At 38.6% G+C, this 14,902-nt stretch overlaps 1 protein-coding gene across 1 annotated transcript; it reads right to left on the bottom strand.

Annotated features, from left to right (window-relative positions):
* Window positions 1–227: 227 nt before the first annotated feature.
* LOC127654185 (potassium voltage-gated channel subfamily A member 10) lies at window positions 228–1,931 on the bottom strand. The gene has a single exon (XM_052141246.1). It carries the CDS (start codon window positions 1,908–1,910, stop codon window positions 228–230), a length of 1,683 nt encoding a protein of 560 aa, XP_051997206.1. The 5' UTR covers window positions 1,911–1,931.
* Window positions 1,932–14,902: the final 12,971 nt, after the last annotated feature.

The following is a 14,902-nucleotide window of genomic DNA, read 5'->3' as shown; positions in this document are numbered from 1 at the left end:
ATTTTATCAGCCTTTGGCTAAAACAACTTTCTGTTTGAGGTTTCCAACCAAAACAGCACTTTCTGTGAATATACTGTAGGTATATGCATAACATTGGGTATATTTGTAGAACTCTATGCTAACCACACCATAACTCAAACCATACATAAGGAAACATAGTTTCTAAGTGCATTGTTTTTCAGTTTTATTTGAGTCATTATTGCTAGTCATGCTAAACAAAACAGTCCTTATGGAATGCCATTTTTCCCTGTCTGACAATTCCCATTGCTCTTGTCCAGCGAGAAATTGCTTTCATACTTTTCCTCCAGACTGCTTTTCTGGTTTGCAGCAGCTTCTGCAGCAGTATCCATTATATGTTTCTCTGCCTGCTCTGTTTCGCGATGGTAGAAGTAATTAAAGTTGGAGACGATGACAGGAACAGGAAGTGCAATGGTCAGCACGCCTGCGATGGCACAGAGTATCCCTACCATCTTACCACCCAATGTGATGGGGCACATATCACCATAACCAACTGTCGTCATGGTGACCACAGCCCACCAGAATCCCTCCGGGATGCTCACAAACTGAGTAGCAGGTTCGTCAACTTCAGCAAAGTAAATGGCACTGGAGAAGAGGATGACGCCAATGAAGAGGAAGAAAATCAGCAAGCCTAGCTCCCTCATGCTGGCCTTCAGGGTTTGGCCCAGAATCTGGAGGCCCTTGGAATGGCGAGACAGCTTAAAGATCCTGAAAACTCGGACTAGTCTGATGACACGTAGTGTAGCCAGCGACATATTCTGGCTGGCAGTAGGATCCTCTTCGTGTGTGGCCATCAGTTCTGTTATGACGGTAATGAAGTAGGGCATAATCGAAACAATGTCAATGACATTCATCATATTGCTAAAAAACTCACTCTTGCTGGGGCACACCACAAAGCGTACTCCAAGCTCAAAACAGAACCAGATGATACAGATGGTCTCTACCACAAAGAAGGGGTCAGTAAAGGCAGAGACATGAGTCTTAGGAGAAGGAGTAGGGGAAAAGAGTGTGCCGTTGGCATCTCGAGTTAAGTTGACGATCATAGGCATAAACTCGTGGTCATCACGGAATTCCGGGAGTGTCTCCAGGCAGAAGATACAAATAGATATAGTGATGACAAAAACAGACACTAAGGCCACTGACCTGGCAGCGCTGGAGCTCTCTGGGTACTCAAAGAGAAGCCAGAATTGTCGGTGAAGCTCACTGGTTGGGAGTTGAGGCTCAGGCTCTTTGATAAAGCCTTCATCCTCCCTGAACTGTTCCATCACCTCATGCCCCAGACGATAGAACACAATCTCGTCTGCAAAAACATCCAGTGGCACATTTGCTGGCCTCCGAATCTTACCCCCGGACTGATAAAAATACAGGATTCCATCAAAGCTGGGGCGGTTACGATCAAAGAAATATTCATTCTTCATGGGGTCAAAATAATCAATCCGCCTCATCGGGTCCCCAAGCAAGGTGTCTGGAAACTGGTTCAGGGTTTTGAGTGTTGTCTCGTACATCATCCCTGAGACGTTGATGACCACTTTTTGTTCGCCCTCCTCAAGTTTCTCCTTTTCGCCGATATAGTCCTCACAATACCCTTTGGCTATTTTTCCAAAGAGAGCCTCGTTGGGAGCGCCCTCAGTGCTCATCAGGACCTTCCAGTTGGAGATCAGACTATTGCAGCTTGAAGTTCCTTTCTTGCTAAGGGTTGGTGGAGAAGATGGTGTATGTCTGGACTGTCTTCTTCTTTGGGGCGAGTGTGTTGGTGAGTTTATCCCACAGGTCATCTGGTTTGGTTCTGGGGCATCTGAGATGGGCGAAGTTGGAGATCCTGAATCGCTTGGGTATCCCAGGTTGATTCCGATTTCATCCAGGTTCTCGAAGTTGACTAGAGGAACCTCCATGGCCTCTCTCCCCTCCCTGGGGCTCAGATCAAGCTCCTAACCCAGGATGAATTGTTTGATTGGCAGCCAAAAGCACAGGTAGCCCACTATCCACTGCAATGTGCGAAGAGCTTGGTAGAAGATTCAGGTTTACCCTGGCTTGTTCTGCAGCTGAGAGCTGAATCCAAAGATACTGTCACCTGATCTAAAGATAAAGACAAAGGGAACAAAACAGTTGTGTTACTGCAATCAAGGTAAGGTTGCACCTTAGTCAGGTTTAGAAAACAATTAAATCAATTTAAAGTAATATAACTTTACAAGAAGGCAATGAATAAGGAACAATTTGAGAGCATAAATTTAAAGCAAATCATGAAATCTTGCATAAAACGTTGCCCATTCAATTCAAGTATTAATTAAGGATCCACATTTAAAACTGATAGATTGCTTTACATTTCTTTTGAAAACCCTGTGAATGTGCCTAACCAAACATATAAATAATCATTCAAAGAGAACATGCATTCATGTCCTCTCCGTTTACTGCCAAGTGTGCTTGAGAGCTGAGAACTGCACTTCATCTTCATTTCTCTCTTGCAGGCTAGTGTGACAGTTCACAAACGCACATACACACTTTAATTCACATCTTTTGTTGTGTACTATGATAGTTTGAAACAGCAGTAAGAGCTGAAGGTACATTGCTGCATGATATATGGAATTAATAAGACTCATTGCTCAACTAAAAGGGCCTTTGACAGATTTATTTAAAAAATTACAAGAAGACACAATCCTTTAGTCATAGAGAGTCAGTTGGTCCAACGATTGGTCTGATTACACGTTTTGTTAAACTTTTCTGGCACTAGACAGGGAATATTTAGAGACTGAAGGAACAAACACACATATAGTAATAGTATCTTAAAAGAATGTTACATATTCAGTTAAAGTAAAGTTCTATCGACAGTATCTTTGACATGCTCTCATTTACCACCGACAATTTTGACTCGTTCCTCAGTTTGTAAAAACAACAAATTAAAACATTTATTGTGTTGACATTAATGCACTAATGGGGCTTTTCCACTGCACGGTACGACTCAACTCTGCTCGCTTTTTGGGGGTTTTCCACTGTGGATAGTACCTGGTACCTGGTACTTTTTTAGCATCACCTCGGTTGAGGGTCCAAGCGAGCCGAGTCGATACTAAATGTGACATCAAAACCCTGCAGATCACTGATTGGTCAGAGAGAATCGTCACTACCAGCATGACTGGATTTGCGACACAGGACATCAACCCGCTAGTTTTAAAGTTATCAACATCGATAGCAGTATCATTGGTTCACTTGACTTTCGAATTGTAAAAAGAAATGGGTGTGCGCAAATCCTTGCCGTGGTCAATAAACGAGGTGCAGACGTTCCTCTCGTTAGTAGCCGAGGAGAGGATCCAACGAGAGCTGGATGGGGCGATGCAACTATGACGATCAGCCTATAATTCCACCCATGTTGAGGCTGCACTAAACTGCAGTGGAAAAGCAAGCTCAAAAACTTAAAGCAAGCAGGGTCGAGTCATGTTGAATTGTAACGTGCAGTGGAAAAGTGCCATTAGAGTGGAAGTCTTGGGTCGAGGTATTTTGAAGGGTTTAAAAGCAGAAATGTGAAGTTTGTAATTTTGTTTAATCACATATAAATTCTTCTGTTCAAAAATGTGTTATTTGAGCTTGTCAAAATTGAAGTTGTCTAAATCTATCTAAAAAGATTTGCAGATAGTTACGCCAGTGTTTTCTGGTATCTCTGCACAAATTGTGCGAATTTTCTTAGTTTAGGTGCTTCACATGGTCATGAAGCGTTATTTGATTAAAACTTTGTTCAAAAGAGGCTATACTTTTGAAACAGAGTGTACTTTGAAGTTTATTTTGATGCAGTGCCTTACCCCTTAGATTTCCAGTGTAAGTGTATTACTGTAAACATGTTTTTTTTGTTTATTTTCACAAATGGAGGGCCGAACATTATTTTCAGTGGTAATCAACAGCATGTCACAGATTTCACCAGAACATTCTTTTAAAGTACACATTCATCACACCAAATTCCACATCTGACAAAAGCAATCCTCAAATTCCTTTATTGTTCCCTTTTACCAGTGTCAAACGTGCAGGTCAGAGGTCCAGGTCTGGCCTCTTATCCACACCGTTCTATTTTCCTGAGGGTTTAATGGAGATAGGTAACCATAAGCTGAACATAGGATTTAAACAGCTACCCCTGGTACCACTTGACACCATAAAGCCCACAGCCACTAAAGAAAAAAGCCTCTGGCTCCATAACAACTTGTGTGTCTACACTGGAAGGTAACACATACCTCTCACCTTCACCTCGCGTTATATTCCATTGACCCTATTAGTATACAGCAGGGCCTATCTTTTCCATTGTCAGAGGAGTATTCTTTGATGGGTGCATTGCATAAGCGTTCTGTTTCATGTGGCCACAATTTTTACAGCATTGGCAAAATGTTTATTCCCTGCTTGCAGGGTATGCATACATGTCTCTTCTCATGCCTCATATGTGAAGGTGACGAGTATGTATACAGATGGGAGATTGATCATCTGGCTGTCTGGTGTGTTCGCAACAACCTTGAGCTGAACATGCTGAAAACAATGGCGATGATAGTGGACCCTCACCATCCTGAACATCACTGAGGCAGCAGTGGAGTCATTCAGGTTCCTGGGCTCTACCATCTCTCAGGACCTGAAGTGGGTTACCCACATAGACTCCATGTGAAGAAGGCTCAGCAGAGTTTGTACTTCCTTCACCAGCTGAGGAAGTTCAACCTGCCACAGGAGTTGCTGACACAGTTCTACTTGGCCGTCATTTAGTCTGTCCTGTATACATCTATTACTGTCTGGTTTGGTTCAGACTGAAGGAAACTACAATGGACAGTCAGGACTACTGAGAGGATTATTGGTGCCCCCTGCCCACACTCCAAAATCTGTACGTCTCCAGAGAGAGGAAATGTGCAGGTAGAATCACTGTCCTGCCCACTCCCTCTTTGAACTGTTGCCCTCTTGCCGGCGCTACAAAGCACTGAGCGCCAGGACATTCAGGCACAAGAACAATTTTTACTCTCAGGCTATTTTCCTCATGAACAATTAAACTGCCTTCAGGGCTCCCCCATAGTGCAATAATTTAAATAAATATCTCATGTACATATGTAAATTCACATATTTTATTCAATAACTGTAAATACCACTACATTGCACACACATCACCACTTGCACATGTACATACACCATTCTGTTAAATATCAGATTATTTGTGTCTATTTATACACAAGTTTTCTTACCATGTTTTTATTCTGTCTCACTGTAATGTTCTGTGTGTACTTGTTTCTCCTATCACCAAAAAACCAAACAAACAAAAATGTGAGAACACATGGCAGTAGAGCTTATTCTGATACTGATTCTGATGTCTACTATACTGGCACTTAGTTTCACAGAAAAAAATGAAACAAAACAAACAATGTAATTACAAACAATGGGTATTAAATTCAATGGGACAATTTATGTAAGAATTAATTTAAGAAGTTACTCAAAAATTACTCAGAAATTCAATCTGCTTTTTTCATGAATAAGACAAAGTATTTTAAGTATTCAAGATATGAGAAATAATAATATTTAGATCACGTTGCATTATGAATATATGCAAATGACTGCACAAAATGTGTGATGTTGACAGCATCCTCATACTGAAAGTTATGCATCATACTATAAAGTTACTGCTATATATCCAGCATTTAGTCACAAGATAAAGAACCTCTTCTCTGACATTGTACAATACCTGTTTTTATCATTTTGCACTTAAATATAAATCTGTATAATGCAGTTAACATATACTATGTATATATATATATATATATATATATATATTCAGTTTATATATAGTATATATACATACATACATACAGTACACACACACACACACACACACACACACACACACACACACACATATACAGTATACAACATATGTGTGTGTGATTTAACTATATTGTTATATTTACTGACCCTGATGTTATTCCAAACCCATGTTTATTTGGAAGCCTTTCTCAGCAAATATTGATATATGTGATTAATTGTGATTAATTCAATTAATTAATCAACATCTCTTTTTCTTAATTTGATTAAAACTTTTCATTGATTGACAGCCCAATTAAAGATTTCTTAAATATTTTGCACCACCTCCATTTGCCTACACTTCATTTTACACAATTGTTATATTTTGCTCTGGCTTTGTTAACCGTGTCCCATGCACACAGCGCATTGTACTTATTTCCTACATTATCCAACTGTTAAGGCAACAACCTTGTGAAAGAAAATAAAAATAATCAAGTTATACCAGTACAATGACAATTAAGAGCTTGACTTGACTTGTATGATAATGTCCATATTATGTCATATATGTACCAAGGTTGTTGACAATATTGCATTTTCAGTTTAATATCAAAGGGATAGTTCTAAAACTCTGCCATCATTTACTCACCCTTATGTTGTTTCATACCTATATGAGATTCTAAGCAGAATATTAGACAATGACAGCCTCATTCACCATTCACTATCATTATATGCATAAAAGATGCAATCAAAGTGAATTGTGACTGAAGCTAACATTCTGCATAAAATATCCTTTTGTGTTCCACAGAAGAAAGAAATTCATATGGTTTTGTAACAATATGAGGGTGAGTAATTGATGACAGAATTTTAATTTTTGGGTGAGCTGTACCTTTTAAGGTATATCTGAAACTGATACATGTGTACTGTAATTTATAAATATAGACTACTTTATTACCTATTCAGTAGTAGGATTTTCAGTTTATACAGGAGATGTACATATAAGGGTACAGTTGTGTAGTAGGGCTGAACAAAGGTTGCAAGCAGTCTGGTAAAATGTTGAAGATGTGAAAATGCACCACGGACAGAGATGACATCTATATCCTTCAAATGTGTGTAAGTGTGTGCGCTGCGTGTGTCTAAAAGATCGATCACCAATGTATGGGAAATTTGCATGTATTACAGGTCAAAATCCACTGTTATCCAAAGCACCTCTGGGGCTGGTCACTGCCCCTAACCGAACATGTAAAGGCAAACTATATAAAGAATCATATACACTGGATTGTAAATTACAGCAATGCATAATTCAATGAAAATATGGTTTCATATATCCTCATCCAAAACATTGCAAACAATTCTCCTAGGTGAAATCACAGAAATGGTTATTGGACAATATTCTAAATCTCTTTGTCAGTCTGTTTGTCTGTCAATCTGTATATGCTGAGTTTATTCTGTGTGTGTGTATATATATATATATATATATATATATATATATATATATATATATATATATATATACAGTAGCTATATGTTTAAGCTTCTCATTTTTTGGAATCAATCAAGTCACCGATATCAGCCAGTCTGTGGCAGCTCAAAATGACACACAAATTGTCAGCTTAAACTATTTGAATTTAAAATCGAGTGTTTATTGGTTATAATTACATTTATGGGGGGAAAATTCATAGATGGTTTAAAAATCTTTTTAACTTTTTGGATTAGATTTCAATTCCATACATATCTTCACATTTTCTTTGTTAAATGCAACGTCAAATTAAGTGTCAAACTCTCTAATTATTTCCTTTTCTCAATTCTCATAAGTTCAGTAAAATATCCGTGCAATACATATACATTCAAACCTAATTTTATACACATAAAGTGGTCTATATTTAAAAATGTGATTGCTGGAAAGAGAGAACAAAGAAGCACAATATATTCTTTCCTAACTTCTGTAACAACTCAAATGCAATAACCAACCAAAACAATTTCCTATTCACACATAAGTGGACCGTATATGTAAATGTGATGACTTGACAGAGAGGACCAAAAACAACTAGTTTTATCTTCCCAAAATATCCGGAACAGCTCCATGCAATAATTCACACACAATAATCCAAATTAACCCCCCATTTGTCCATTCAATAATTGCTCTAAACAACAGAAATGTAAGGTTTAAGCATTCCTATCAAATCATATAGACAAACTCAAAGAAATACTCACCAGGGAGAACAGCTGGGACAGGACTGTCCTACTCAGTTGTACTCCATTATCTCTCCCACTATCAATCTGTTTGTCACTGTCTGTATCTTTCCAGTTTGTTCTTTACCTCTGTCTCACTCTTGTTCTTAGCCAGCCGTTACAATCAGATTCCCGCACACACTTGTGCTCTGTTAAAGCTCTCTCTCCTTTAGTAATCTTATGCCTCCTGAGTAACTTGAGACCCACGGCTGCCATCAGGGAGGCGCTCACGCACGGACACACACACACACACACACACACACACACACACACACACACACACACACACACACACACACACACACACACACACACACACACACACACAGGTGTCTGTCTCTCTCAGTCGTGTTCTATCTGTTTCTTCAGGGATGGTAGATTGTTGGGGTATCAAAGGGGACCCTCGCCACGCCAGAGCCAGCGGAGCTCTGAAGCTCTGTGGAGCAATTAGTGCTGAGTAAAGAACGCTGGGACCCGAGCTCTTGCAGAGTAAGACGTATTATGCATGTAGGGAGCGGCGGTACTTTATAGTATGCACATTTTATTAATGCATAGATGTGCAGTATACAGATTTGATCACCCACAATCTCTTCCTTGACTCATTTGATCGGGCTGCCAAAAGTTTTTTCCTCTAAAAAATTGGTATAGGAAAAAGGTTGAAAGTTTCAAATAAAAAAAGTTTGTATAAATGGATGTCACTACTGTATACTACTGTTTGAAACATTTATTGTGGAATAATACTGTTTCATTCTCTATTTTGTAAAAACTAGTAGGCAGTATACAGTCTATACTGTGTTGTTTTCATTAAGTACTAAGCTAGTATTCAATTCCAAACATAGCCAATTATGCACATTTTAACATGCGAGGAACATATACAGTCACGTACATTCATATTATGCACATCATATAAGTTTCAGCCCCTATTCATCATATCAGCTCAGGGGACCTGACTTGGCACACAATATCACTGTTAACACACACATTTTAACTCACACACAAATCACATTACATATACGTTTTGGCCCCTGTTTTTAAGCATCAGCTCAGGAGACCTGACTCTGCACCCAATATCACTGTCAAACACACACATACACACACAAACATCTGCAGCAGTGCTCAGCAGCGATTCAGCTACACAGCGCCATCCAGAACTTTAAACTGCTTAGACAGTAGATCCAGTGCAATTCTGTTTATGGTCCAAAGGCAGGAAGTGAAAGGGGCAATTCATCAAGTCTTCTTTTAGCCTCTCTGCTGATGTCTGGCAACTGCAAGTGAGACATACACAAGGCAAGAATGTATTTACAGCACAAGAGGACGTTGATTTGAGTCCAGACCACCTCTATGTTCAAGAGAGCCTGAGTAAGGCTTTTCATTTAGTCTCAAAAGTGCTGAATGGTCCAATATAAAAACTTTACAAAAGGTGAGAAGAGGTTAAATGTCATCTAATTACTGACTGATGGAGAATCATGAGACATTGGCGGCCTGAGAGTTTGCTGTATCATTTGAATAGATATTTCATAATAGTGCACGCACATGAATCGCCCCTTGAAGGTTAATGCGAGATCTGATGCATATTGCAGACCAATATGGCAAAAATGCAATCTCTAAATATTAGAAATTTGTGTAATTTCCAGAAATTAGTTTGCATTGGTTTTTAGTGGTCTGCATGGAAAAAGGTTGTTTGTTGCAGTAGTTGTTTTACGCAGTGTTGGGTAAGTTACTCAAAAAAGTAATCCACTACAAATGACTAATTACTTATCTAAAATGAAATCTGATTACTTTACTGACTACTTCATGGGAAAAATAATAACATTACTAATTAGTTTAATTTAAAAAAAATATATTTTTCCCAACTAATTCAAAATGATATCTACATTTTCTACTTGTTCATTGTCACATTCAAGTCGTACACTCATTTCACCTTTAAAATGGCTCCTTCAGTGTTGACATTAATGCAAAAGACATACATTTGAACCAAGGCAGTAATGTTGTCTAGAACAAAATTACACTAAAAGGGATGAATGTCATAATTTTCTTAATAAAGGCTTTAAATGCAGTAAAGGCCCCACATTTTTTATATTTTTTTAAGTTCACACAGTACAAGACAAACACTGTCTGTGTTGCTAGCAATTTGCCTGTTTCAGTCAACTTTTCTCTCTTTTTTGTGCTGTCTCAAAGAAAAGACGAATCTAATTTGATGTATCTGTAAAATGACATGACTGTGTCTGTCATACACAAATACACAAAATTATTACCCCAGCCCCTCTGTAGAATCTAACACAATCTTTTCTTCAAGAACCTTAACACTGTTCTTTTCCATACAAAAACATTTGAACTTGACCACTGCTGTCATGTTCAAAAGAGAAGAAAAAAATATATCCCCAGAAAGCAGGAAGTCATATGGACTACTTTTATTCTGATCCCCCTCAATTTCTATTGTGGTTACAACCCTGATTTGAACATAATTCTTGTAGTAAATTCCGTAAATAATACTATTTTAGAAACGTGTAACCCAAGTAATGTATTTACTTAACTGAAAGTCACTAACTGTAAGTTCATTACTAGAATTCAAAATGTTATGCTACTTTTCTAAAAATAATTTGATTACAGTAAATAATTGCTTTGTAAACAGATTATACCCAACACTGGTTTTCCGAAATGTCTTACATGATAATTTGCCATGTTCGTAGCATGAAATGTAAAAAAAAAAATATTGAGGCGAGTAAGCAGTATATCCTCAAGCATAACTATATATTTGCTTTGTTTTCAGATATATATATATATATATATATATATATATATATATATATATATATATCTATACTGGTGGCTAAAAGTTTGGAATAATTTTGCTGTTTCGAAAGGAAATTGGTACTTTAATTCACCACAGTAGCATTCAACTGATCACAGAGTATAGTCAGGACATTACTGATGTAAAAAACAGCACCAACACTATTTGAAAAAAGTAATTTCTTATCAAATCTAGACAGGTCCCATTTCCAGCAGCCATCACTCCAACACCTTATCCTTGAATAATCATGTTAAATTGCTATGAATCATGCTAAATTGCAATGCTTCATTGAATGAAGGCTGTACAATGCTTGAAATTGGCAAAAAAAAAAAGAAAAATGAACATTTCATACAAAAGGTGTACACTACAGTCTTCAAAGATAAAGGACAACTGGCTCCAACAAGGACAGAAAGAGATGTGGAAGGCCAGATGTACAACTAAACAAGAGGATAAGTACATCAGAGTCTCTTGAGAAATAGACGCCTCACATGTCCTCAGCTGACAGCTTCATTGAATTCTACCCGCTCAACACCAGTTTCATGTACAACAGTAAAGAGAAGACTCATGGAGTGCAGGCCTTATGGGAAGAATTCGAAAGAAAAGGCCACTTTTGAAACAGAAAAACAAAAAGAAAAGGTTAGAGTGGGAAAGAAACACAGACATTGGACAACAGATAATTGGAAAGAGTGTTATGGATCTTAACCCCATTGAGTTTTTGTGGGATCAGCTAGACTGTAAGGTGCGTGAGAAGTGCCCGACAAGACAGCCACATCTATGGCAAGTGTTACAGGAAGTGTGGAGTGAAATGTCACCTGAGTATCTGGACAAACTGACAGCTAGAATGCCAAGGATCTGCAAAGCTGTCATTGCTGCACATGGAGGATTTTTTGAAGAGAAATCTTTGAAGTAGTTTAAGAAGTTCTGAAATGTTTTTCCAAATTGTAATAGTAATTTATCACATTATCCTGGCTATACATTGTGATCAGTTGAATGCCACTTTGGTGAATAAAAGTAAAAATGTTTTCCATAAGAGCAAAATCTGTACATAATTCCAAACTTTTGGCCACCAGTGCATATAATTTAAACGGACGGAAATTCTGACCATGAGGTCTACACATGTATTATTTTTTCCCCAGTGTTTTCTGTACAACTTTTAGTAGAATCTTGCACACTATTATTTTAAATGGCTAAAATTTGTTATATTATTGTAGTATAATCTATTTCAGATTTAACCGCCCCTAAACATCACATGAAAAGTTATTGTGGTATGTTGTTTTACATACTGGCCTAGAGATCCTTTTCAATTGGGCAGATCTTGCCCAGAATAATATGCAAAGTGGACCAGATTTACACATAATGAAAAGTCCATCTACATGAGGCTACGTCCCCACAAATAATAGGAAAACATAGAATTGTCTAAATTACAATCATTATTGTAAATACAATTGTCTGTGTTTTGGTCCCCCTGACCCATATATATACAACTCATGCTTGTATTTACTATGTGTGCTTGTAAACTGATATTTTACTTAAATTGCTATGTACCACAAAAACTGATTCAGTATACTCGTTCCCTTGGGCTGTGCGTGACTACTGGAATGACAGATTTACTCCAAATCTTTGATTTCAACCCGATGTTTAAAAAAATATTAGATTTTTGTTTGCTGTACAATAACCACACATGGGAAAAATACTCATGAGTCAAATTTTGTCTGAGCTGATTCAAACAGAGTTGGCAGTTTCAGTGTCAACTACTGTAGCTACTGAGAATTAATTTCAGCTTGTTTACACATATGATAATTGAATATAGAGGAATGTGAGAGCCAATTATTGCAGTGCCAGATTCCATGCAGGAGCAAAATCCTTAATTTTCACCGTAGGCTGACTGTAATTCATTCTTGACATCATTGCCAACTTAAGCAGAACTGGTGCCAGCAGGCAAAGATTAGTCATGAATTTTAGAGGGGAGATGGAGAAAAAATTACCAAATGTTACCCTAAATCTATACAGAAATCCTGAAAGACAGAAACCGTGTAAGAATGAAAGAGGAACATTTTTGTGACCCAGGATGGCAGTTATGTTGGCAGGGTTGGGCTAATGGTTTTGATGGCTTAGACTATGGCTCTGTTACAAAACCTAGTGAGCGTCCTCCAGACGCAGCATTCTAAGACATCATAGGTGCTCTCCCAACGTGAAAGCTGTTCCAAAAGGTGTGCATCTCAATTATGCTGCCTCTTAAGTTTTGGACAAATTCTAAGGTAACAACGGATGTATCCTAACCAGACATGCGATCCCAGAATGCACCGTGTTGAGCTTGGCAGAAAAAATATATCCCAGATGCTTTTTTCATTTCGGTGCCCATATTAACAGATTGTTAACACTGTTTCTACTGCCAGGGATGGATTATGACTTGCAAAGGCCCTGGGGCCAATTATCTCCAAGGGCCCCACTCTAATTGTTTTTTTCGTTCTTCAAGCCCATACATCGTGGCGTTAACGGGGAAAAAGAGAGGAGGTGGAATGTGTTTTTACATCAAGGAACGTTGGTGTACAGATGTAACAATGCTGAAGAAGATGTGCTGTCCTAATTTAGAGGCGCTCTTCATAAAATGTAAATCTTTCTACTCACCGAGGGAGTTTTACTCATTTATTCTTGTTAGTGTTTATATTCCTCCACAAGCGTGTGTGAGCACAGCGCAGCAACAGCTGGTTAATCAGATCACAGACTTGGAGTAACAACACCTGGACTCACTTATTATTATTCTTGGAGATTTTAACAAGGCAAATCTAACACGTGAACTACCCAAATACAGACAGAAAATTGCATGCCCCACCTGAGACTGAAATACACTGGATCACTGCTACAGAGTAATAAAGGATGCAAATTGCTCTGTCCCTCGAGCAGCTTTGAGACTCTGATCACTGTCTGGTTCATCTTCTTCCAATCTACAGGCAGGAATGAAAATCAGCTAATCCTGTAGCAAAAAAAAAAAAAAAAAAAGATGGCCCAACGATGCAGAGCTGAAACTAAAGCCTGTTTTGACTGCACTGATTGGAGTGTTTTTGAGGCTGCAGCCACCAACCTGGACGAGCTCACAGATGTGACATAATAAATCAGTTTCTGTGAGGATATGTGCATACCTACAAGGACTTATTTAACATACAACAATGACAAACCATGGTTTTGGATTTGCAGCAGGACTCAGGTAGCTTTGTCAGGCCAAAGAGGTAGCTTACTGAAGTGGGGATAAAATCTTGGACAATCAGCCAAAAACAGATTAACAAAGGAGATTAGAGTGGCTAAAAGAAGCTATTCTGAAAAGCTGAAAAACAAGTTCTCAGCTAATTAACCTGCATCAGTGTGGAGAGGCCTGAAGGACATTACCAACTACAAGATACCATCCCTCAACTCTGTAAGGAATCAACAACTGGCTTAGGATCTGTATGTGTTTTACTATAGTTTTGAGAATCCCAGTCTCACACCCCACACACTCTGACCTTCAAATCATACACACATTACACCTCCTGCAACCCCCTCCTACCTTTTCCTGCAACTCAACCTGCACTTAGGAACTTTTAAGAGGATGTGTGCTGGGTGCTTCGGAAACAGAAACAAGGACAGAGCCCAGATGTAGTTTCACCCACTTGTCTAAAATCCTGTGTTGACCAGCTGGCCCCCATCTTCTCACAGATCTTCCAAAAATCACTGGAGAAATGTGAAATTCCCTGCTGCTTCAAATGCTTCACCATCATCCCTGTCCCAAAGAAACGCAATGACTACAGACCCGTTGCTCTGACATCTGTGTTCGTGAAGTTATTTGAGAGACTGGTGTTAGCCCACGTGAAGGACATCACTGGACCCTTTCTGGGAACCTCTGCTGTTTGCTTATTGAGCTAACAGCTCTGTGGATGATGCAGTCAATATGGGACTGCATTACATATTTCAAAATCTAGACAGAGCAGGGACATATCCAAGGATCCTTTTTGTGGTCTTCAGTTTGGCTTTTAACACCATCAACCCCACTCTCCCATGGACTAAATTGTTCCCACCTCTGTTCCCACCTCTATCTGTCAGTGGATCACCAGCTTTCTGACAGACAGGCAGCACCTAGTGAGAATGGGG

The sequence above is a fragment of the Xyrauchen texanus genome, chromosome 13, assembly GCF_025860055.1.
Source record: "Xyrauchen texanus isolate HMW12.3.18 chromosome 13, RBS_HiC_50CHRs, whole genome shotgun sequence".
NCBI classification, from domain to species: domain Eukaryota; kingdom Metazoa; phylum Chordata; class Actinopteri; order Cypriniformes; family Catostomidae; genus Xyrauchen; species Xyrauchen texanus.
Note: the sequence above shows the minus strand (reverse complement) of the source record. Positions and strands in the feature narration are given on the sequence as shown.

Coding starts and splice junctions, on each gene's coding strand:
- LOC127654185 (XM_052141246.1), bottom strand. CDS start 1,910: ATGGAGGTTCCTCTAGTCAACTTCGAGAACCTGGATGAAATCGGAATC.